Source organism: Arachis ipaensis, chromosome B3, assembly GCF_059453495.1.
Source record: "Arachis ipaensis isolate K30076 ecotype BB chromosome B3, ASM5945349v1, whole genome shotgun sequence".
Lineage (NCBI taxonomy): Eukaryota > Viridiplantae > Streptophyta > Magnoliopsida > Fabales > Fabaceae > Arachis > Arachis ipaensis.
The window spans coordinates 126,692,123-126,717,148 of NC_142438.1; the positions used below are offsets into that span (position 1 = coordinate 126,692,123).

A 25,026-nucleotide genomic window follows, 5' to 3' on the forward strand; every position below is an offset into this window, starting at 1 on the left:
CAGGGTGTGCTATTTTTAATACTGTTTTTTATTCTGTTTTTTAATTTTTCAGTAGTTTTTGTGACTCCACATTATCATCAACCTAATAAAACAAGAAATAAAAATAAAAATGAAATTAAATATAATTAATAACATTGGGTTGCCTCCCAACAAGTGCTTCTTTAATGTCAATAGCTTGACAGTGAGCTCTCATGGAGTCTCACAGATAATCAGAGCAAGGTTGGAACCTCCCAACACCAAACTTAGAGTTTGACTGTGGGGGATTTGGTTGACTCTGCAGTGAGAGAAGCTGTTCATGCTTCCTCTCCATGGTTATAGAAGGAGATCCTTGAGTCTTAAACACAAAGTTGTCCTTATTCAGTTGAAGGACCAACTCTCCTCTGTCCACATCAATCACAGCTCTTGATGTGGCTAGGAAGGGTCTACCAAGGATGATGGATTCATCTTCATCCTTTCCAGTGTCTAGGATTATGAAATTAGCAGGGATGTAAAGGCCTTCAACCTTTACTAACACGTCCTCTACTTGTCTATAAGCCTGTTTTTTTGAGTTGTCTGTCATCTCTAATGAGATTCTGGCAGCTTGCACCTCAAAGATCCCAAGTTTCTCCATTACAGAGAGTGGCATTAAGTTTATTCCTGACCCCAGGTCACACAGAGCCTTCTCAAAGGTCATGGTGCCTATGGTACAGGATATTAAGAATTTGCCAGGATCCTGTTTCTTTTGAGGTAATTTCTGCCTATCCAATGCATTTAGTTCATTGGTGAGCAAGGGAGGTTTATCTTCCCAAGTCTCATTACCAAATAATTTAGCATTCAGCTTCATGATTGCACCAAGATACTTAGCAACTTGCTCTTCAGTAACGTCTTCATTCTCTTCAGAAGAAGAATACTCATCAGAGCTCATGAAGGGCAGAAGGAGGTTCAATGGAATCTCTATGGTCTCTAGATGAGCCTCAGATTCCTTCGGTTCCTCAAAGAGAAACTCCTTATTGGTCACTGAATGTCCCATGATGTCTTCCTCACTAGGATTCACGTCCTCCTCCTCCCTTGTAGGTTCGGTCATGACGGTCAAGTCAATGGCCTTGCACTCTCTCTTTGGATTTTCTTCTGTATTGCTTGGGAGAGTACTAGGAGGAGTTTCAGTTACCCTTTTACTCAGCTGGCCCACTTGTGCCTCCAAATTTCTAATGGAGGACCTTGTTTCATTCATGAAACTCAAAGTGGCCTTAGATAGATCAGAGACTATATTTGCTAAGCTAGATGGATTCTGCTCAGAATTCTCTGTCTGTTGCTGAGTGGATGATGGGAAAGGCTTGCTATTGCTAAACCTGTTTCTTCCACCATTATTAAAGCCTTGTTGAGGCTTTTGTTGATCCTTCCATGAGAAATTTGGATGATTTCTCCATGAGGGATTATAGGTGTTTCCATAGGGTTCACCCATGTAATTCACCTCTGCTATTGCAGGGTTCTCAGGATCATAAGCTTTTTCTTCAGAAGAGGCCTCTTTAGTACTGTTGGATGATTCCTTCAATCCATTCAGACTCTGAGAGATCATATTGACTTGCTGAGTCAATATTTTATTCTGAGCCAATATGGCATTTAGAGTATCAATTTCAAGAACTCCCTTCCTCATAGGCGTCCTATTACTCATAGGATTCCTTTCAGAAGTGTACATGAACTGGTTATTTACAACCATGTCAATGAGTTCTTGAGCTTCTGCAGGCATTTTCTTTAGGTGAATGGATCCACCTGCAGAATGGTCCAGTGACATCTTTGATAGCTCAGACAGACCATTATAGAATATATCCAGGATGGTCCATTCTGAAAGCATGTCAGAAGGACACTTTTTGGTCAGTTCCTTGTATCTCTCCCAAGCTTCATAGAGGGATTCACCTTCTTTCTGTTTGAAGGTTTGAACATCCACTCTAAGCTTACTAAGCTTTTGAGGAGGAAAGAACTTGGCTAAGAATGCCGTGACCAGCTTATCCCAAGAGTTCAGGCTATCCTTAAGTTAAGAGTCCAACCATATTCTAGCTCTGTCTCTTACAGCAAACGGGAAAAGCATAAGCCTGTAGACCTCAGGATCAACCCCATTGGTCTTAACAGTATCACAGATTTGCAAGAATTTAGTTAAGAACTGAAAAGGATCTTCTGATGGAAGTCCATGAAACTTTCAATTCTGTTGCATCAGAGAAACTAATTGAGGTTTAAGCTCAAAATTGTTTGCTCTAATGGCAGGGATTGAGATGCTTCTTCCATGTAAATTGGAATTTAGTGTAGTAAAGTCACCAAGCATCTTCCTTGCATTGTTATTATTTTTGGCCATGTCTCCTTCTTTTTCAAAAATTTCAGTCAGATTTTCTCTAGAGAGTTGTGCTTTAGCTTCCCTTAGCTTCCTCTTCAGAGTCCTTTTAGGTTCAGGATCAGCCTCAACAAGAATATTCTTATCCTTGTTCCTGCTCATATGAAAAAAAAGAAAACAAAAAAGAAAATATGGAATCCTCTATGTCACAGTATAGATATTCCTTTATGTAAGTAGAAGAAGAGAAGAATAGAAAAAGAAAAAGATAAGAATCCAAACATAAGGGAAAGGATTGGGTTCGAATTTTTTTGAGTGAAAGAGGGGTGTTAGTAGATAAATAAATAAATAGAAGGGGATGAGAGATGAGAATTTTTCAAAAATAATTGAAAAGAAAAGAAAAATATTTTTGTCTTTAATTTAAAATTATAATTAAAATTCAAAAATAGAAAAATTAAATTAAACTAAAATTTAAAACAATTAGTTAATTAAAAAGGAATTTTGAAAAAGCGGGAAGGGTATTTTCAAAAATTAGAGGGAGAAAGTTAGTTAGGTAGTTTTGAAAAAGATAAGAAACAAACAAAAAGTTAAGTGGTTAATTGAAAAAGATTTGAAAATCAAATTATGAAAAGATAAGAAGTTAAAAAAGATTTTAAAATTAATTTTGAGAAAGATGTGATTGAAATTATTTTGAAAAAGATTTGATTGAGAAGATATGATTTCAATTTATAAAAAAAATGATTGAAAAGATATGATTGAAGAAGAAATTAAAAAGATTTGATTTTGAAAAAGATTTTGAAATTAGCAATCAAAAAGATATGATTGAAAATTAAAAAGATATAATTTTGAAAATTAAAGTTGATTACTTGACTAACAAGAAACAAAAAGATATGATTTTAAAATTTAAAGATTGAACATTTCTTAATAGGCAAGTAACAACTTGAAATTTTTGAATCTAAAAATTAAATGTTAGTGAGATTTTCGAAAATATGAAAATCAATTTTTTTTTAAAAATTCAAAAAATATAAAAATAAATAAAAAATATTTGATTTTTGAAAAAGATTTGAAAAGATAGAATTTTGAAATTGAAATTTATGAGTAAAACAAGGAAAGATATATTTTTTATTTTTGAATTTTAATAAGGAAAGAGAAAAACATCAAAAAGACTCAAGACATAAAAATTTTGGATCAAAACAAAGAAAACATGCAAGAACACTTTGAATGCAAAGATGAACACCAAGAACACTTTGAAGATCATGATGAACATCAAGTATGTATTTTTGAAAAATTTTCAATAGAAGAAAACATGCAAGACACCAAACTTAGAAATTTTTTTTAATATTTAGACACTAAGAATTCAAGAATGCATATGAAAAACAAGAAAAGACACAAAACAAGAAATTTTAAAGATCAAACAAGAAGACTTATCAAGAACAACTTGAAGATCATGAAGAACATCATGCATGAATTTTTGAAAATTTTTTTTAAGGAAAAATTAAAAAATATGCAATTGACACCAAACTTAAAATTTGACTTTAGACTCAAACAAGAAACATAAAATATTTTTGGTTTTATTAATTTTTTTTTCGAAAATTATATTGGGAAAAACAAAAAAGAAGAAAAAAAAATTTTTGTATTATTTTCGAAAATAAGAAATAAAAAGCTTAAAAATAAAATAAAATTACCTAATCTGAGCAACAAGATGAACCATCAGTTGTCCAAACTCGAACAATCCCCGGCAACGGCGCCAAAAACTTGGTGCACGAAATTGCGATCATCAACAATGGCGCCAAAGACTTGGTGCTCTCAAACGTGAATCACACTTTGTCACAACTTCGCACAACTAACCAGCAAGTGCATTGGGTCGTCCAAGTAATAAACCTTACGTGAGTAAGGGTCGATCCCACAGAGATTGTCGACTTGAAGCAAGCTATGGTCACTTTGTAAATCTCAGTCAGGCGGATTCAAATGGTTATGGTGAATTGATAATAAATATAAATAAAATATAAACTAAGATAGAGATACTTATGTAATTCATTGGTGAGAATTTCAGATAAGCGTATAGAGATGCTTTCGTTCCTCCTGAACCTCTGCTTTCCTGCTGTCTTCATCCAATCATTCCTACTCATTTCCATGGCAAGCTGTATGTTGGGCATCACCGTTGTCAATGGCTACATCCTGTCCTCTCTGTAAAAATGGTCCAATGCGCTGTCACTGCATGGCTAATCATTTGTCGGTTCTCGATTATACTGGAATAGGATTTACTATCCTTTTGCGTCTGTCACTACGCCCAGCACTCGCGAGTTTGAAGCTCGTCACAGCCATCCCTTCCCAGATCCTACTCGGAATACCACAGACAAGGTTTAGACTTTTCGGGTCTCAGGAATGGCAATCCATGGGTTCTAACTTATACCACGAAGACTCTAATATCTCGGAATCGGTCCCCTGTATTAGATATCTAAGAGATACTCATTCTGTCTCGTCTTCATGTAGAACGGAAGTGGTTGTCAGGCACGCGTTCATAGGTGAGAATGGTGATGAGCGTCACATAATCATCACATTCATCATGTTCTTGGGTGCGAATGAATATCTTAGAATAAGAATAAGCTTGAATTGAATAGAAAAACAATAGTACTTTGCATTAATACTCAAGGAACAGCAGAGCTCCACACCTTAATCTATGGTGTGTAGAAACTCTACTGTTGAAAATACATAAGTGATAATGGAGTTCATTGGTCTCGGCCCCAGAGGGGAACCGGAGTAACCAAGACTTTCAATACAATAATAAAAAGTCCTATTTATACTAAACTAGTTACTAGGGTTTACAGAAATGAGTAAATGATGCAGAAATCCACTTCTGGGGCCCACTTGGTGTGTGCTTGGGCTGAGCATTGAGCTTTACACGTGTAGAGGCTTCTCTTGGAGTTGAACGCCAGTTTGTAACCTGTTTCTGGCGTTTAACTCTACTTTGCAACCTGTTTCTAGCGTTTAACTCCAGAATGCAACATGGAACTGGCGTTGAACGCCAGTTTGAGTCATCTAAACTCGAGAAAAGTATGGACTATTATATATTGCTGGAAAGCCCTCAATGTCTACTTTCCAACGCAATTAAGAACGCGCCATTTAGAGTTCTGTAGCTCCAGAAAATCCACTATGAGTGCAGGGAGGTCAGAATCCAACAGCATCTGCAGTCCCTCCTCAACCTCTGAATCTGATTTTTGCTCAAGTCCCTCAATTTCAGCCAGAAAATACCTGAAATCACTGAAAAATACACAAACTCATAGTAAAGTCCAGAAATGTGATTTTTATTTAAAAACTAATAAAAATATACTAAAAACTAACTAAATCATACTGAAAACTATGTAAAAACAATGCCAAAAAGCGTATAAATTATCCGCTCATCAGAAACCTAAAAATAACTAAAGATGCATAGGCATCATCAGCTATGATTTTAAACATGATAGGTTTCATTCTAATAGCCAACATTTTTATGATGATCTTGTAACAAACATTACAAAGGCTGGTTGGTCTAAAATGAGAAAAGTTTTTAGGGGTATCAATTTTTAGGATAAGAGATATAAGAGTCTGATTAACCGTTTGGTTGTTGCTAGGATTATCGAAGATACCCTTAACCCAAACATACACATTGCTCCCAATTTTACTCCATGAGTGTTGGAAAAACTTCGGGGGTAAACCATCTTCACCTGGTACCTTCCAACTTCCCATATTAAAAAAATATATTTTATATCTTTATCACTGACTGGTCTATCCAAGATTAGCATCGCTTCATTCAATAAGGTAGGGAAAGAGTCTGAAATAGAAAAAGCATTAATATCCAAACTGCTTTAATTATTGAAAAATAAATTTTTAAAGAATTCAACACCTATTTCTTTCAATATTACAGGGTGATTTCTTCAGTTGTTATTATTAATCTTTAGAGATGAAATCCTATTCTTTCTCCTTCGGCCATTAGCCTTAAGATGAAAGTAACTAAAACTTTTATCTCTGAACTTAATAATGTTGTATCTGGACATTTGGAACTAATAACTTTCTTCTTGAATGGCTAGACTTTCATATTCTTTTCAGAGTTCCTTACGAAATTTCTCCAAGAAAGGATTATAAATAAAAGAAAGACTTTTATTAATACCATCTAGCCTATTCAGAATTCTATTCTTCTTTCTAAAAATATGCCCAAGCACTTCAAAATTCCAAGTCTTCCGTATTCTTAAAAGAAAAAATATTATTAGTTAAGGAATTATAATTATTCTGAGAATTATTAAGCAGGTTGTTATAATCCTCATGTAAAAGCCAAGGGGATAAGAAACGAAAAATCTTATCCTAATTCTCCTGAGTTGAGTGCTGAAAAAATCAATAAAGATTGGCAAGTGATCCGACTTCAGCTTTGATAAGTGTTTAATACTCGCATTATCAAACATATTCGTCCAGGATAGGTTACTGATGCATGAGCTTCTTTCTTATCTTTTCTTAGTAATTTGCATATGGGTTTGCTATATTATTCTAAGATTTAGATGTTTTAAGCCACCATGAATACTACTTTGAGTTGTTTTGCAATTTAATTTATTATAGGTAGCATTCACGCAAGTTTGGCAAAGTTTGGAAAAGAGAAAAGACCAAGAATTGAACACAAATGCAAAAAGAACAACGAGCATAACTTGAGTTACAAAGATCCAAATGACACAGTTTTAGCGGAACTGGAAAATTAACTTTCAGGACTTTCTAACCATATATAATAGTCTATACTTACTCTCTGAATTTAAAGCAGAAGGGGGCGCCAAACGCCATGACATGGTGTTTGGCGCCGTGATTGACGTCAAAAAGCCTTCCTTGGGCACCAAACTCCACTTGCTTCAAGTTTGGAGCCTTGCTGCTTCGTATTCCATGCTGCTTCATGCTTCATGTGGCACCAAACTCCACTTGCTTCAAGTTTGGCGCCGGTTCCTGCACCCAGGGTGGTCCCGCATCCTTTGCAAGCCATCAATGCAATCCTTTTATTTAATTTGCAATTTTTATTTATTTTATTTATAATTAGAAAAATATATTATTTAGGTTCTGGAATTTAATTTCTAAATCAATTAGGATCAAATATAAAAGAGAAGACATCTCAGCCCTGCGGGCTACTCCTCATTCCGCACTTTTCTCTACTAGGATTTTTCACACCATGAGCAACTAAACCTCCATTGTTAAAGTTAGGAGCTCTATTTATATGGATGAATTAATAACTATTGTTTTCTAATTCTGATTTATGCATTGATTTACATTATTCAAGAATCTATTTTGTTTTTCATCCTACAGATTAGAGTGTATTGGAAAATAACCCTTTTCTAGCTTGAATTCTTGTTGAATCTTGGAAAAGTTATCTCACCTGAATAACAGCTTGAAATTGAATTCTCATAACTCTCTAACTATCTGGATTTAATATGATACGTGACATATAATTATATCATCTTTAGATTATTAGTGTTTTATGTGGCTTATAAACTAGGATTTGAACCTAAACCCTTTAATTAGATTAAGTGACCAAAGAATTGGTGGTTAATTGAGTTAGGGGAGGATTAAATTACAAAGAAATTGGAGTCTAATCACTTAAAGTTTGTTGTGAATTGAATATTTTCATAATCAAAGTAGTTAATAAAAATTGTTAATCCTGAAATTTGAACATCTCCAAAGTCTTAACTGTTTTCTCACAACCAATTTACTATTTGCATTCTTAATTTCTCTTATTATTATTTAATGCAATTTGAACTCAAAACAACCCTTTTTGCCTGTCTGACTAAGTAAATCGCTCAACTATTGTTGCTTGATCCATCAATCCTTGTGGGATCGACCCTCACTCATCTGAGGTATTACTTGGTACGACTCGGTGTACTTGTCAGTTAGTTTGTGGTTTTCAAAAATCTGCACCGGTTACTGATCACTCTATCTAGTCGCCTTTTAGTTTGACCCTGTTGCCAAGTGAAGGAGGGCCAAAAAACCTCATATCTTCAATAGCACAGTTTGCACAATATTCGATGAATCTGTTAGTATAACCTGCTAGATTAGAGCTACCTTCTGTGTCTTAGACTGACGTAATGGAGTTGTAATCACCTCCAAGGCACCAAGGACCATCAATGGCAACAACAAGCTCTTCTAAGTGATTCCAAATGTCCCTTCTATTAGTAGGAATAAGGCTTCCATAGATTATCGTAAAATACCAAAGAGACTCTTTATTCCAACGTACTTTAAGTTGAACAAATTGTCTACGGATCAGAATTTGTGTAACCACCCAGGATTCTTTATTCCATAGGCACCAAATCCCACTAGAAAATTCTTCCGCCTCATTGATGCTCCATGAATTAAAACCCATCATTTTAATAACGCTCTGAGCTTTATCACGTGAAACATGAGTCTCAAAAAAGGAAATGAAAGTAGTTAATAAGAATTGTTAATCCTAAAATCTGAACATCTCCAAAACTTTAACTGTTTTCTCACATAATTCTCACAACCAATTTACTATTACATTCTTAGTTTCTCTGATTATTGTTTAATACAATTTGAACTCAAAACAACCCTTTTTTCTTGTCTGACTAAATAAATCACTCAACCATTGTTGCTTGATCCATCGATCCTTGTGGGATCGACCCTCACTCAACCCTTTTTTCGCACCAAGTTTTTGGTGTTGTTGCCGAGAATTGACTGTGATTAACAACTACCAGTTGTTTGATTACCAAGATTAGATAATTTTTCTTTTTAATTAGTTATCTTTTATTATTTATTTTTTATTTTCATTTTCTTTTTGTTTTATTCCTTCAATTTCGTTCCCCCTCCCCTGTTTTCCTTTTCATTTTTACTTTATTATTATTTAATTTCAATTTTATTTAAAAAAAACAAACAAAACATTCGTTCTCTTTGTTTGTAATTATATTCCTTTTATTTTTTTTCCGTCGTCAGAACCCCCCTCCCCCGATTTTGTTCTTTACTTTCTTTTTCCTTAATTTTAATTCTTCCTTTTTTTCAATTTTCATTTCTTTCATTTACCTTTTTTATTGTTGTCTTTTTTACATTATCAATTATTTAGTTTTATTTTATTTTATTTTCTAGTTGCTTCACCCGGATTCTCTTCACTGTGACGTTGAAGATCCACATTTTTCTTATTTTTTTATTGTTTATGCAGAGGAACAGAGATAAATAACCTCTTCTTGACTTTGATCCTGAGATTGAGAGGACTTTAAGAAGGCATTTATAGCAGGCTAGAACTTACAAAGCTGCTGAGAATCTCAAGGATAATTTTGAGAAAGAAGCTAAAGAAATCACTATGGAGCTAAACAACAATAATGTTGTCATTCCTAATGCTCCTGAGCAACCTAGAAGAACTCTTGGTTCTTACACTGCCCCTAATCCCACCTTCTATGGCAGTAGCATTGTTGTGTCACCAGTAAATGCCAACAATTTTGAGTTGAAGCCTCAGCTTATTACTTTGGTGCAACAAAACTGTCAATTTCATGGACTTCTACAGGAAGACCCAAACTTATTCATATTAAATTTTCTGTAAATCTTTGATACAGTGAATACCAATGGAGTCTATCCTGATGTCTATAGGTTGTTGCTCTTTTCATTTGCTGTACGGAACAGAGCCAAGCAGTGGCTTGACACACAGCCTAAGGAGAGACTGAATACACGGGATAATGTGGTCAGCAAGTTCTTGACTAAATTCTTTCCACCTCAGAGACTGATCAAGTTGAGGACAGATGTTCAGACTTTCAGGCAGAGAGAGGGTGAATCTCTCTATAAAGCTTGGGAGAGGTAAAAGGTGATGCTCAGAAAATGTCCTCCTGACATGTTTTCGGACTGGGTCCAGTTGCAGATATTTTATGATGGAGTTACTGAGGCCGCCAGGATGTCTTTGGATAATTCTGCAGGAGGTTCTCTTCACATAAAAAAGACCACTGAAGAGGCTCTAAAGTTGATTGAGATGGTTGCTAACAACCAATATCTGTATTGTTCTGAGAAGACCGCCATGAGAAAAGGAGTCACGGAACTGGATGCTTTGAACACACTTCTTGCTCAAAATAAAGCCATGTCTCAACAAATAAATGCTATTTCTCAACACTTGGTTGGATTGCAAGTCTCAAAAATTAATGCCCAAGACACTTCTTATAACATGAGTGGTGACTTTCCTCAAGGTAAAATTTTTTATTATGCTTAATTTCCCTCTGAACAGGTTAATTATATGGGCAATTTCTTCAAACCCCCCAATAATGATCCTTTCTCCAAGATATACAATCCGGCGTGGAAGAATTATCCAAATTTTGGTTGGGGAAATCAACCACAGAGGCAACAGAATTTCAATAACAATACTTCTCCTCAGGACAATTTTAATTAGAACAACTTTAACAACAACCGTCAATTCCAGCCCTCTCAACCATAGCAAGCACCCTCTCATTCTCAGAAATCTTTTGACTTAGAATCTATAGTTGCAGAACTCTCCAAAAGTACACTTAGCTTCATGCGGAAAACTAGAGCTTCACTTAGGAACTTGAAGGTTCAGATGGGTCAAATAGCCACAAAAGTTGTTGAAATTGATCAAAGGTCACCAATTCTTTTTCTAGTAACATGATTCCAAATCCAAGGGAAAAGTGCAAGGTTATCACCTTGATAAGTGGACAAGTGGCAGGTACGGAAGCACAATTACTGAGGAACTGATTGAAAAAGAAGCTCCGAAGAAGGCACAAGCCAAGGAGATGGACACCCCCTGAGAGGCATCCTGATAATCCCTTTCCGATTGATCTTGAGCAATATCCAATGAAGCCTAAAGCACCTGAGTACAAGCCAAAGATGTCATATCCTCAGAAGCTTCAAAAGGAGACCAAAGAGAAGCAGTTTTCAAAGTTCTTAGAAGTCTTCAAAAAGTTACAAATCAATATTCTTTTTGCTAAAGTCTTGGAGCAAATACCTCTCTATGTTAAGTTCATGAAAGAGTTGCTATCCAAGAAGAGAACTTTAAAGGGCGATGAGACAGTGGTCATGACCAAGGAGTGTAGTGCCATCATTCAGAGCAAATTGCCAAGAAAGATGCAGGATCCGGGAAGCTTTCAAATACCATGTACCATTGGAAGCACAACCTTTAAAAAAACCTTGTGTGATTTAGGAGCAAGCATCAATTTGATGCCCTTGTCTGTGATGAAGAAGTTGCAAATCAAAGAGGCAAAACCAACAAGGATAACATTACAAATGGTAGACAAATCTATGAAATATGCACATGGAATAGTGGAGAATATCTTGGTCAAAGTGGAAAAATTCATCCTCCCAACAGATTTTGTAATTCTTGACATGGGGGAGGATGAAAACGCCTCTATAATCCTAGGAAGACCATTCTTAGCCACTAGGAGATCTCTAATTAATGTAGAAGAGGGTGAATTGGTGCTTAGAGTGCATGATGAGCAACTGGTCTTTCATGTTTTCAAAAATATGCATTCATCAGGTGAAGAGGAGAGGTGCATGCAGACTGAGCTTCTTGATCCAAACCTTCAAGAACTCCCTGATGATGCACAATAGGATCTACAGCTCATGCCTCCTTTGGTGACAATCAACAAAATTCCCCCTGACATCAAACCTAAGTTTGGTGTTGGGTGTGCGTCATCCACCAAGGAGGAAGTTTCCAAGAAAAAAGTGCCAAGGGTATGGAGAAACAAAAAGATCCACACTAAAGGTTTCTTACAAGGGTTAAAAGTGGTGTTGACTCGAAATCTAGAGTTGCCTTATACAATAAAAAAAATCCTCTCTCTTGAGCAGATTGAGCTTATCCATGAGGACACAGAGAGAAGATTCACAGTGAGAGGGGAGGAGTTAAAGCATTATCATCAACGCCCACCTTAACAAGAAATCAACCGTCAAGCTAGTGACGTTAAAGAAGCACTTGTTGGGAGGCAACCTAACCCGAGTATCCTTTGAATTTCTATTTATTTTTATTTTGATTTTTCATTTTTATTTTAATTCCATTTTATTTTTATCTATCAGTAGTTTTCCTTATTTCTAATTTTATTAGTTCATGAAAAGTGTTTAAAACAGGAACAGGTGCATTCGGAATGAAAAATAGACACCGGAAAGAATTTTGTTACGGAAGGGGTGGCGCAAAACTCCACGACATGGCATTTGGCGCCACATGAGCGTCAACATAGAAGAGCATTCACGCAGGGGGTGGCGCCAAACTTCACGACCTGGCATTTGGCGCCACAATGTACGCATATAAAAGAGTTTTCTTTTTAGTGGAGGGGCGCCAAACGCCAGAAAAAAATAGAGCAAGCCTGGCGTCTAGCGCCTAAATATGGAGTATGGCGCCAGGCACTTATCCCTTTTGTTTTTCAATACGGCCTCCAACGTCCCCCTCCCCTCCAGTTTGGCGCCACTACCTCCATCATTTTTATTTTTTTTTCTTTTTCTTTTTTTCTTTTGCTAACCCCCCTGTCACCCTACCCCCTGCACCTACCCCTACCCCCTACCCCCTTTCCTCCTTCCTCATGCCCCCTTTCTCGTGAGACCCTTCACATACCACTTCCCCCCCTTCCTGATCGAAGTCCCCCTCCCTCTTTCATCCCTTTCTTTTTCTTTTTCTAACATTCCACTTCCCCCCACTGACATTCCCCTTTTCTGTTTCACCATTCTTCTTGGTCTAATTTTATTTTACTCGAGGACGAGTAAAACTTTTAAGTTTGGTGTTGTCGCTCTGCTAATTTTTCTATTTTTATCCATGGCAGCAGCTGATCTCCTCAAAGGACCCTGTGGAGCACCGCCTGAGCAGGGAGATGACCACCATGACGACTGAGGTGGTTGAGTTCCTTTTTACATTCTTATTTTCATTTTCCTATTATTATATTATTTTCCTATTTTCTATTTGATCTTTAGTGTCCTTTGCATGAGCCTGAGTCATATTTAGTTTTTCTAGGTTATTTTAGTTTTTTAGTGATTTTAGTTTTATTTTAAATATGTCTCATGTATCACTATCTGAGCTTGAATTCAAAAAAAAAAGAGAAAAGTGGTGTAATGAATGAGTTGTTGAGTTTAAATTTATAATTATCTTGTCAAATTACATGTGGTGGTATGTATCTGTGATTGTGACTACATGGAAAGAATAGTGCATGAATGACTCTGGAAACAAGGGGATGTCAATTCATGATGAACAGGAACTTAGAAAAGTGTTATGAACTCTCCAAGAGTTAAACAAGAAATTGATCCTTGAAGTAAAAGAAACAGCAAGAATAAGAAGAAGCAAGGCCCAAGGCTCTGAGCATCAATGGCTAGGAAGTTTCAATTTATCAAAAGTTCAAAAGAGTTGTTTTCCTAGCTATATGCTTGTGGTGTGAGTGTGTCAAAATATCTTGAGATAGAATACTTAGAGTCAAAGCCAAATGCAATTAACAAGAAGCCAAAGGCTCTAAGCACTTCTAACTAGGAAGAATCTAAAGAAAATTGATCAGAGCTCAAAGAGTTCCCCAGTTAAGTGCTTGTGGTATTTCTGTGTCGAGCAAAACTTGAGACAAAATATTTAGAGCAACGGCTAGGCTCAAGGTGCAAAATACCAAATAAGAAAAAGAGAGAAAAATGCTGTGTTCAACGATCAATCAGGATTTAAAAGAGAGAGAATTCATACCCTTATTACCCTAAGCCTTACCTCATGCCGTAAAGCAAAGGATAATTAAAGGTCCCGACAATTCTAAGGCTTATACGATATTATATATATATATATATATATATAGAAAAAGATAATAATTCTAGAAGCCCGATGAAGAAATAAGCTCAAAAACAGATTTACAAAAGCGCGAAATGTTCACACGAAGCTACAAGCTTAAAGGCACAAGATATAGATACAAGATGACAAAGCATATGTAGATGTATAAGTATAATAGTCATAAAGTACTAGCCTTAGCCCGCGGAGTTTAGGTCGACTAGATATATAGACATAACAGAGTTTTGAAAGATAAAAATAGCATATACAATATCTCTCTCAAAGTTAGCCTCTAAGGCAAATAAAGATACAAAAGTGAGAGTACTAAACAAAATATCCAAAACAACTCCAAAATATGATAAGGAACCTCTGCTCTATCACCATCACGTAACTCATCGAGGTGGGTTACAACTTGCATCTGAAAAACAACAATAAAGTATGGAATGAGAACTAGAGGTTCTTAGTATGGTAACAGTGCCCAGTAATGTAAGATATAAGATTCCGGGACGCCGGAGGCAATCCTAGAACTTCATATCAATCATAAATATTCAAGCTTATAAAATAGATAAACAAATCCTTAAACAGGTCAACCAACTTAGGAGATTTCTAAACTATCAGTTCACCGCTGTCCCACAGCCTTCACCAACCTAACCTCCATGCGATCCAATCGCCACCGCCTTCCAAACCTCCTCAATCCCAGTAGAAAACACAATTAATTCATTCAAGAAAAGCACAAGTAATTATCATGTATAGCAAGTAAGACAAGAAGCAATTAAACATGTTATACAATTAGGCAAACAATGCAAGTCGGCAAAGCAAACAAACATATAGAAAATGCACATGATGAATGCTTGTCCTATTGGCTGTCATATCACATTATCAGTTCAATTGCCAACCCGAATATCGCCTTTTGGTCACGAATAAAATGCATACCCCCAGGGATATCATGCCCGGCACACGGTCCAAGGATATAGTGTCCGCGCACACTCTTGTGATTTCGAAAGATGCGAGCGGGATACTCAGCCACAGACCTCACATCTCAACGTAAGCGGGACTAACCACCACCCTTATGCCGCCGCCGTGACCTCGACAGGCAGGATTAACCTACCGTCCCTGCCAAACTCATAGCGTCTCAACAATATCAGTATAATACAATACATATCAGTATCTCATTCAGTGATCACTTTCAACATTCAATAATTCATCATTTCTCTTCGAGTCCCAGACTTGTCATAACCATCATCGGTCCATAATTCCACAACTCATCACATTAATCATCATTACAGTATTCCACCATCTCACTCAGCAAATCCATCCTCAGTACTCTAGAAATTTAAGTCTCCGTCTTCTAAACTTTTTACCAGAAAATATCTAGTGAAACTTAGTTTTTGTATTCTCTTATATTTCAAGCCTAAAAACATGCTAAGAAATCTTAAGTAAGCATAACAGAAGTTTACAAGCTTGCCAGGAAGGTAAAACGGTTAAAAATAAGGTTTTCATTGAAAAACAGGGCAGTGTGAGTACGCATAGAGTTGTGCGTATGCACGCCAGAAGAGTTTTCTCAACGTGTGCATACGTATAGAGGTGTGCATACGCACACAAAGTAAAAGTTTCTATTTTGTGTGCACGCATGAATACATGCAGACGCCCTCAACAGAATGCACTTCTCAGCGTGTGTACGCATGATGTTGTGCGTACACACAACTTGGAAATTTTGCAAGGGGTGTGTGCGCACTAGAGTGTGCGAACGCTCTCAACTGTAGGCATATCCCTGTATGTGTATGCATGCACCAGAGTGTGCGTATGCACAAGTGAAAACATGGCCCCTGCTTGGAGCACGAGCACAACAGTGTGCGTGGGCACACAAACCAGAACTCAATTTCTACAACATCACAGAATTCACACTTTTGACACCAACTTCCAACGATCATATCTTTTTCTACAATATTCCAATTTCCATGAAATCTATACCGTTTTAAAGCTCTTTGAATTTTCTTTAATTTGAAACAAAATTTAATCAATTTCAAAAATTATAGATCAAGATCTAATCCGCCAAAGTTGGCCCAAAATCCATTTTTACCAAAAACCTTAAAAACTCAATTTTACCAAAACTCTCAATTCAAAACCAATTATTCCAAATCCAAAATAGTCACAATGTACCTAAACTATATTCATATACCTTCTCATCATTCTACAACTTAGAAACCTATGATATCATCCATTCCATACACCCAATTCCACTTATAAGACTCAAATCTCACTAATTATCATCACAAAATATCACTTTGCCATCCTCAATATTTATCAACATCAACAAGCCTCATAATTTATTATAAATCCTCATAATCATCAGTATCCAATCCCACATCCTAAATCAACATCATCATTCACCAAAATTATCACAATCATCAAAATCATCATACATCACATTTATCAACAACCAATTCAATCCTATCCTAAGGTCTTCTAGCCTAAGTGTCCTGAAATATTACATATTACATTGAAAAAACCAAAACCATACCTTGGCCAATTTTCAATATGCACAAAACACCATTTTGAGTCCAAACCAAGCCTCCAACCACCAACCAATCCACCAATCAACTCCAACAAGCATCAACAATTTAATTTTCCAAGCTATACACATTAATTTACCACAATTTTACAAGGGTAAAGAGTTTCCTTACCTTTCTCGATGGTGTTTGGGTCACAAACCACCAATAGCCCAACCTTAGAGACCACCTAATCAATTGAAAACACAAAATCTACACAAAAGCGAAACCTTAAATTTTGAATTTTTTTAGGGCTGCAAAATGGAGAATAAATTTTGAAATCTTAGTTAGATGAAACTAATGGGCTTGGCAAGAGTTTCGTGTAGCCGCAAACGGCACGCGAATCAGAGCATCGTAGCTCGAGTTATAGCCACCGGAAGAGAGGAGTGAATAGTAACAATGGTGGAAAAGCTTTAACCTCTCTCCTCTTTCCTTTCAGCTGTGTTTGTGTTGTTTAAGTGATTAATGGGGCTGAATGGCCTTCATTTGTGTGTTTTTATATGTTGCAATTGGGCCCAATTTGGGCCTGGTCCAATCCGTTAGCATTTTTGGACCGTTTAGCCCAGTTTTGGGCCAAGTCTTTAGAATTAGCGCCCGATTTTCAACTTTAATGATTTTTCTAAGTTTTTCTATAGTTTTTATTATTCTCACACAGTACCAGACAGACTTAAGCTGGTACTGCCGGCTAATTTACCGGTACGTGTTTTTACGCAATTTTTTGCAGAAAATTATATCCAACTCAGAAAAATCTATTGAGTCCAAATATCATATTTAAAATTTTTAATTAATATTCTAATTTTTTTTAAATCTATTTTAGGCAAATAAATTTATTAATTAATTAAGCGGTTAATTAATTACGGTTCTTACACAGAGGATAGACAGGAACTTAATTGATAGCTCAACTCTTAAGCAAACTCACATCTCAAGTTCTATTGTTTGAGTTGTTTGAGGATAAGCAACAAATCAAGTTTGGGGTTGTGATGCATGAGCATCTTTCTTATCTTTTTTTAATAATTTGCATGTGGTTTTGCTATATTATTCTGAGATTTAGGTGTTTTAAGCCACCATGAATGCTACTTTGAGTAGTTTTGCCATTTGATTTATTACAAGTAGTATTCAGGCAAGTTTGGCAAAGTTTGGAAAAGAGAAAAGACCAAGAATTAAAGACAAATGCAAAAAAAATTCGTGGATGCTGTCAATCCTAATCTCTTCACACTCTAACAAGAATAACTTGAGCTAAAGAAGTTCAAATGACGCGATTCTAGCGGCACTAGAAAGCTAACTTCTAGTGCCTTTCAATGATATACAATAGTCTATACTTACTCTCTGGATTTGGAGTAGAAGGTGGCACCAAACACCACCTCACGGTGTTTGGTGCCGTGATTGACGTCAAAAAGCCTTCCTTGGGCGCTGATGCGCGAGCATGTTATACCCCTTTTCTTGTCATTTTCTAGTTATTTGTAGTTAGATTTTATTTAGTTTTACTTGGTTTTAGTGCAAAAATCCTCTTTGGATGCTACTTTGAGTTGTTTTAGTATTTTTATGATTTCAGGTAAAATTCGAAGTAATTTGGTAGAGTTTGGAGCTAAAAACAGAAAAGCTGGTAGCCCCTCCCCCCACCCCCCGCAGGGTGCTAAACGTCCAGCCAGCGTTTAGTGCCAGCAGCATGTGCGTTATTGCTCCCCTTAGGGTGTTAAACGCCTAATATGGTGTTTAACGCCAGCAAGCTGAATTCAAAGCTGAAGGCCCACTTTTGGAGCATCTCTAGTGGATTTAGAATTTAGTATTAGTTATATTTTATTTTCTTTTTGTAATTTTTATTTACAAACCATATATTTTAGTCTTAGGATTTATTATTTTATTTTATTTCTGAATCAAATTAGGTTAGATATAAAAGGGAAAAAGATCCTCCCTTAAGGAGGTTCAAATCTTCTCTCACACTTACGCACGTTTTGAGAACCCTAATTCTCTCTGTAAGTCATGAGCCGCTAAACCTCTTCGGTTAAGATTAGGAGCTCTGTTTATTTCTATGGATTAATACTATTGTTTTTCTATTTTAATTAATGTATTTATTCCATTTCAAGGATTGTTTTCGTTCTTAGTCTTATGAATCTGGGTGGAACGAAAGTATGACCCTTATTCTACATGAGTTCTTGTGATTCTCGAGAGAGTTATCTCGCTTGAACAACAGCTTGAAAACAAATTCCTCCTAAATTGCTAATTATATGAACTAATTGGGATATGTGACATATAATCCTGTTAGCTTTGTGTAATTAGGATTTTTGTGGCCATAAACTAGTTTTTGAACTTAACCCTCTAATTGGAATTAAGTGACCACGAGAGTGGCGATTAATGAAGGTTATAGAGGCTAAATCACTAAGAGATTAGGGTTTAGACATTTATAGTTTTCCATGGAATGAATCATACATTGTTAAAATAGTTGGTAAGAACTTTTAATACGGAAAGATAAACATCTCCGAAGCCTTAAGTATTTTCTTGCACTGTTTTTACACCAAACCCTTATTTGCTTTCTTTATTCACTTGCTTATTGTTTTATGCATTTTTAACCATTAAAACCCTTTTTGTTTGCCTAACTAAGCCAGTTGGACAACCATTGTTGCTCAGTCCGACAATCCTCGTGGGATCGACGCTTACTCACCTGAGGTATTACTTAGATGACCCGGTGCACTTGCCGGTAAAGATGTGCAAAATCCTAATTCGCGCACCAAGTTTTTGGAGCCGTTGCCGAAGATTGTTTATGATTGGCAACTACTAGTTGTCTGGTAGCTTAGATTAGGTATTTTCCTTTGTTTTGTTTATTTTATTTTTCCTTTAATTTTTATTTTTGTTTTATTTATTTTTCCATAGTTCTGATTTTAAGTTTGGTGTCTCTTTAGTGTATTCTCTTTTTTTGAAATTCTTAGTTTCTCTTTTTTCTTAGTTTTCGAAAATTTTAAGTTATTTTCTCATTCCTATTTTTGAACATTTTTAGTTTTAATTTATTTTATTTCTTATTTTTTTAGATATCTCACTGGGAGCTCTCTATACTTTGACATTGAGACTCCTACTTTTCTTTGTCTCTTATTTGTTTATGAGCAGGAACAAAGACAAAGAATCCCTTCTTGAGTATGATTCTAAACCTGAGAGGACCTTGAGGTGACGTATGCAACAAGCTAGAGCTTACAAAGCCGAAGAGAACCTCAAGGAAACTTTTGAGAAGGAAGCTATGGACGCTAATGGTGGGAACCCTAATGCGAATGAGCATGCAAGGAGGACGCTTGGCTCATACACTGCACCCACTCCTAACTTCTACGGGCGCAATATAGCTGTGCCTACCATTGGTACAAATAATTTTGAGTTTAAGCCTCAACTGATCACTCTGGTGCAGCAGAATTGCCAATTTCATGGACTCCCGCAGGAAGATCCAAACTTATTCATCTCTAACTTCTTGCATATCTGTGACACTGTGAAGATGAATGGAGTAAATCCTGAGGTCTACAAGCTCATGCTCTTCCCCTTTGCTGTAAAGGACAAAGCAAAACAGTGGCTTGATTCTCAGCCCAAGGAGAGCCTGGACACGTGGAACAAGGTGGTCACTGGATTTATGACCAATTTTTTTCCACCTCAGAAGCTTACTAAGGTTAGGGTGGATGTTAAGACCTTCAGACAAAAGATGGAAAGTCCCTCTATGAGGCTTGAAAGAGATACAAGCTGATAATCAGGAGATGTCCTCCTGACATATTTTTAAAATGGACCAGGCTGCAGATCTTTTATGATGGCCTCTCTGAGATGACAAAGATGTCACTGGACAACTCTGCAAGTGGTTCCCTGCATATGAAGAAGATGCCTGAAGAGGCAAATGAGCTTATTGAGATGGTTGCCAACAACCAGTATCTGTACACTTCTAAGAGGAACCCGGTGAACATTAGGACTACTCAATAGAAAAGAGTCATAGAGGCGGACACACTAGATGCCAACTTGGCTCAGAACAAGATCATATCCCAACAGATTAGTATGATCTCTCAGCACTTAACAGGGATACAAGTCTCAGCTGTCAACACTCAAGATGCATCCTATGACATGACTAGAAGCTACAACCAAGGGGACGCTTGTGGCTATGCCCAACCCACCACTGAGCAAGTTAATTACATGGACAACTCCTCTAGAAATTCCAACAATAATCCATATTCGAATACTTTGAATCAGGGATGGAGGAATCACCTAAACTTTAGATGGAGAGAGCAGCCACAGAATCCCCAATAAAGCTTCAACATCAACCAGGGTAGATCCAACCAGAGTAGGTTTAACAACCAGCAGTTCCAGCCCTCTCAGCAGCAACAAGAACGCTCTCAGAGTCAAGACACTCCTGACTTAGCCACCATAGTATCTGAACTTTCCAAGACCACTCATAACTTTATGCAAGAGACAAAAGCTTTAATTCGGAACTTGGAAGTACAAGTGGGTCAGTTGAACAAGAGGATACCTTAGAGACCTCTTAACACTCTTCCCAGTAACACAGAGGTAAATCTAAGAGAAGAGTGTAAGGCCCTTACCATGGCCAAGGAGGCCGAGACTAAGGAGATGCAGGCTGTTGAGGAATTGAAGGAAGAAAAAGCTCAAGAAGAGGTTAAAAGCACATTGTTACACACCCCATTGGTGGCACAGAAGCCTGAAGTGCCACACCTTCAGAAGATTCAAGAGGAGACCAAGGATGAACAGTTCGCTTAGTTCTTGGAAATCTTTAAAAAGTTGCATCAATATTCCTTTTGCTGAGGTGTTGGAGAAGATGCCTCCTATATGGCCTTCATAAAAATCATACTCTCTGAGAAAAAGGCCTTGAAGGGAGATAAAACTGTGGTCTTGACCAAGGAGTGCAATGCACTGATTCAGAGGAAGCTACCCAAGAAGATGCCATACCCTGGAAGCTTCCTGATCCCTTGTACCATTGGGAATATTACTTTTGAGAAAGCACTGTGTGACCTTGGTTCAAGCATAAATCTGATGTCTCTATTCGTAATGAAGAAGCTGGGAATCCGAAAAGCACAGGCAACAAGGATATCCCTGCAAATGGCTGACAAGTCTCTAAGGTAAGCATATGGGCTAGTGGAGAATGTACTGGTCAAGGTTCGAGAGCTATTCCTCCCGACAGATTTTGTGATACTTGACATGGAAGAGGATACAGATGACTCTATCATCCTAGGAAAGCCATTCCTAGCCACTGGAAGATCCCTAATTGATGTAGAGAGAGGTGAATTAGTATTGAGGTTACATGAGGATTGGATAGTTTTCAAGGTTTTCAAAACCTCCACTACTCTCTGACAAAAGAGGTACCTGCACATAGAGCTCAGTGCTTAAGGCTTCTCTTTTGGTGGAAAGCCATACAGCCCCCCTGACATCAAACTTAAGTTTGGTGTTGCGTATTCACCACCCACCAAAGATAGAGGAGGCCTCAAGAAGAAAGTACCTAAGGGCTGGAGGAACAAGAAGATTCCTATTGAGGACTTCTCACCTGGCATGAAGGTGGTGTTCACTAGAAGCCCAATCATACCACATACTGTGAATAGGATCCTGTCTCTAGAGCATGTTGAGCTGATTCATGACAGCACAGGAAAGAAGTTCACAATGAGGGGTGAAGATCTGAGCCCCTATGACCATCCTCCTTAGAGGAGCTGACCGTCAAGCTAGTGACGGTAAAGAAGCGCTTGTTAAGAGGCAACCCAACCATAAGTATCCTTTAGTTTATTTCAGTTTTATTTTAGTTTAATTTCATCTTATTTCTTATTGAATTTTAGAGTTTTCCTAGGTTCTCTAATGTTTGTGATCATGTACAGCACTTAGAACAGGGACAGGAAGACTTAGACAGAAAAACAGAACACCCTGGAGGAAACCAGCTGGGGGCACTAAATGCAAGGGAGGGCGTTTAGCACCAGAGAGGGAGTAAACATGGGCATTTAACTCCCAATTTGGGAGTTTTCAAGGTTTTAGCACCCCCTTTGGGGAACTAAACGCCAGCCCTGGCGTTTAGCGCCAGGGTTGCTCGCAAAAAAAAGGGAGATTTGATCCCCTACTGGCATTAAACGCCAGAACCAGCGTTTAACGCCAGAACCGGCATTTAACGCCCAGGGTGCAGTTTCGAGTTTGAAAGGGAGGTTTTGGCCATTGGATAAACCCCAACTCCCAACCACTTTATCCATTCAAAATTATCCACTCTCTCTCCTCCTTACCCATTTTTCCATCCACATTCATCCATCCCATCACCCATCACCCATCACTTCTCTTGATTCTCTCAACCCACCTCCCACTCCAGCCAATCCACTCTCATCTATCCCATCCATCTCTTCTCCCAGCAACCCAAAATTCAAATTCAATTTTCCCTACCCATTTCCATAACCGAACCCTCCCCATTTCCCACCTACAAATACCCCACTCCTCTTTCACTTTCACCATACCTCCCATTACTCTCTCCTTCTTACTTACACTTCACCATACACACTCCCATTTTTCCTTTTTTTCCTCTTTTTTCTTAGCCAAGGCCGAAGCCTTCCCTTCTCCATTCTCATATATCTTTTTTATTCCTCTTTTATTTTCCTTTTCTTATTTTCTTTTCCTACTTTGCTCAGAAACAAGCAAACCTTTTAAGTTTGGTGTTAGGCGCTCTGTTTTTTCTTCATTCTACTATCTCCATCGCACCCAAGACCGGAGAATCCTCCTCAAGAAAAAGGAAAGAGAAGACCCCGCTCCAACCCATGGGACTTCACCCGATTCTTGTCTAAGGCACATGAGGAGAATTTTTATGAGGTGGTGCACAAGAATAAGATGATTCTCGAGGTCCGCTTCAACTAAAGCCGGACGAGTACCCGGAGATCCAGTACCAGATTATGAGATGGGGTTGGAAAGTTCTGGCCAACCCCGTAACTGAAGTTGGAGCATTGATGGTGCGGGAGTTCTACGCCAATGCTTGGTGACATACAAGCATGTCAGAGGCGTAAACTCAGAGCCCAAGAACTGGCGCACCATGGTCAGAGGGCATATCATGGATTTTATCCCGGAGAGTGTAAGGGTGGCATTGCAGTTACCACCATCCGGAGAGGACCCTCATTCATATACTCAGAGGGTCAACACTGACCAGAGGTTGGATCAGATTCTTGCTGACATTTGCCTCCCCAGAGCTCAGTGGAGGAGGGATTCTAGAGGTCAGCCATACCAACTGGATAGGCATGACCTCAAGTCAGTTGCTCAAGAATGGTTGGAGTTTATCCAACGTTCCATCCTCCCTACGAGTAACCGTTCTGAGGTTACAGTCGAGCGAGCAGTGATGATTCACTGTATCATGCTCGGCAACGAGGTGGAGGTGCATGAAGTGATCCCTCAGGAGTTCTACAGGATAGCTGACAAGGCCTCCACCTCTGCAAGACTAGCTTTCCCTCACCCTATCTATCACCTTTGTGCAGCAACTAGAGCTCACATTGATGGAGATACCCCGATCGACGTTAAGAGACCAATCACCAAGAAGGGTATAGAGCATGTACACGCTAGAGAGCTCGGGCACGGACCACAGCAGGAGCCAGTTCCACCACCTCCACAGGATCTTTCAGAAATGCCTCAGGGAGTCTATTTCCCTCCCCGTGACTATTGGGATCAGTTGACTACATCTATAGGGGAGATGACATCATCTGTTGATCAGTTGAGGATAGAGCATCAGGATCACTCTGCTCTTCTCCACCAGCTGATGGAGGAGCAGAGGAGGCCGGGGCATGACATAGAGGAGTTGAAGTGCCACAGAGGATTTTCGGAGGGAGTAGCAGCCACCATGACTGAGGTGGTTGAGTTTCATTCTCTCTCACTTATCTTATTTCTATTTTCAGTATTTTATTCTATTTTCTGTTTTCTATTCTGAGTTGCATGATCACTAATAAGATTTTCTCGCTTTCTAGTTAGTTATTTATTCTAGTACTTTATGTTTATCTTTAAAAGATGTCTCATGTATTGCTCACTGAACTTAAACAAAAATCAAAATAAAAAGGAGTAATAAAATACATGAGAATTGAGTTAAATATATGTTGTTGTGTGTTTTAGTTACTTTGATGTGTGGCACTATCTCTATTTCTGAATGTATGAATTAACTGTGCATATTTGATATTGGAGGTGAGTATATTAGTTCTTGAGGAACAGAAACTTAGAAAAGTATTATAGATTCTCTAAAATGAGAAAAATATTGATTCTTAAAGCAAAATAAACAGCAAAAAAATTGAAAAGAAAATAAAAATAAAGAAAAATGTCCAAGGCTTTGAGCATCAATGGTTAGGAGGGTCAAAACTGATCTAAAGCTCAAAAAAATGGTTTTTCCTAATCATATGCTTGTGGTGTAAAAGTGTCAAGTAACCCTTGAGACTGAGCACCTAAAGTCATGACCCATTTCTGTTACAGAGTACGCCAAAGGCTCTTAGCACCACTGTCTG

At 37.7% G+C, this 25,026-nt stretch overlaps 2 protein-coding genes and 1 non-coding gene across 3 annotated transcripts; all 3 read left to right on the forward strand.

Annotated features, from left to right (window-relative positions):
- The first annotated feature begins 1,825 nt into the window (after positions 1-1,825).
- Positions 1,826-1,933, forward strand: LOC148572385 (small nucleolar RNA R71). The gene has a single exon (XR_015908665.1). It is a non-coding gene; the product is annotated as a small nucleolar RNA R71 (small nucleolar RNA).
- A 9,165-nt stretch (positions 1,934-11,098) lies between these two features.
- On the forward strand, positions 11,099-11,851 carry LOC148572386 (uncharacterized). Its single transcript, XM_088507479.1, has one exon. It carries the CDS (start codon positions 11,099-11,101, stop codon positions 11,849-11,851), a length of 753 nt encoding a protein of 250 aa, XP_088363605.1.
- Positions 11,852-19,730: 7,879 nt separating this feature from the next.
- Positions 19,731-20,509, forward strand: LOC148572387 (uncharacterized). Its single transcript, XM_088507480.1, has 2 exons — positions 19,731-20,060; positions 20,333-20,509. Exons 1-2 carry the CDS (start codon positions 19,731-19,733, stop codon positions 20,507-20,509), a joined length of 507 nt encoding a protein of 168 aa, XP_088363606.1.
- Positions 20,510-25,026: the final 4,517 nt, after the last annotated feature.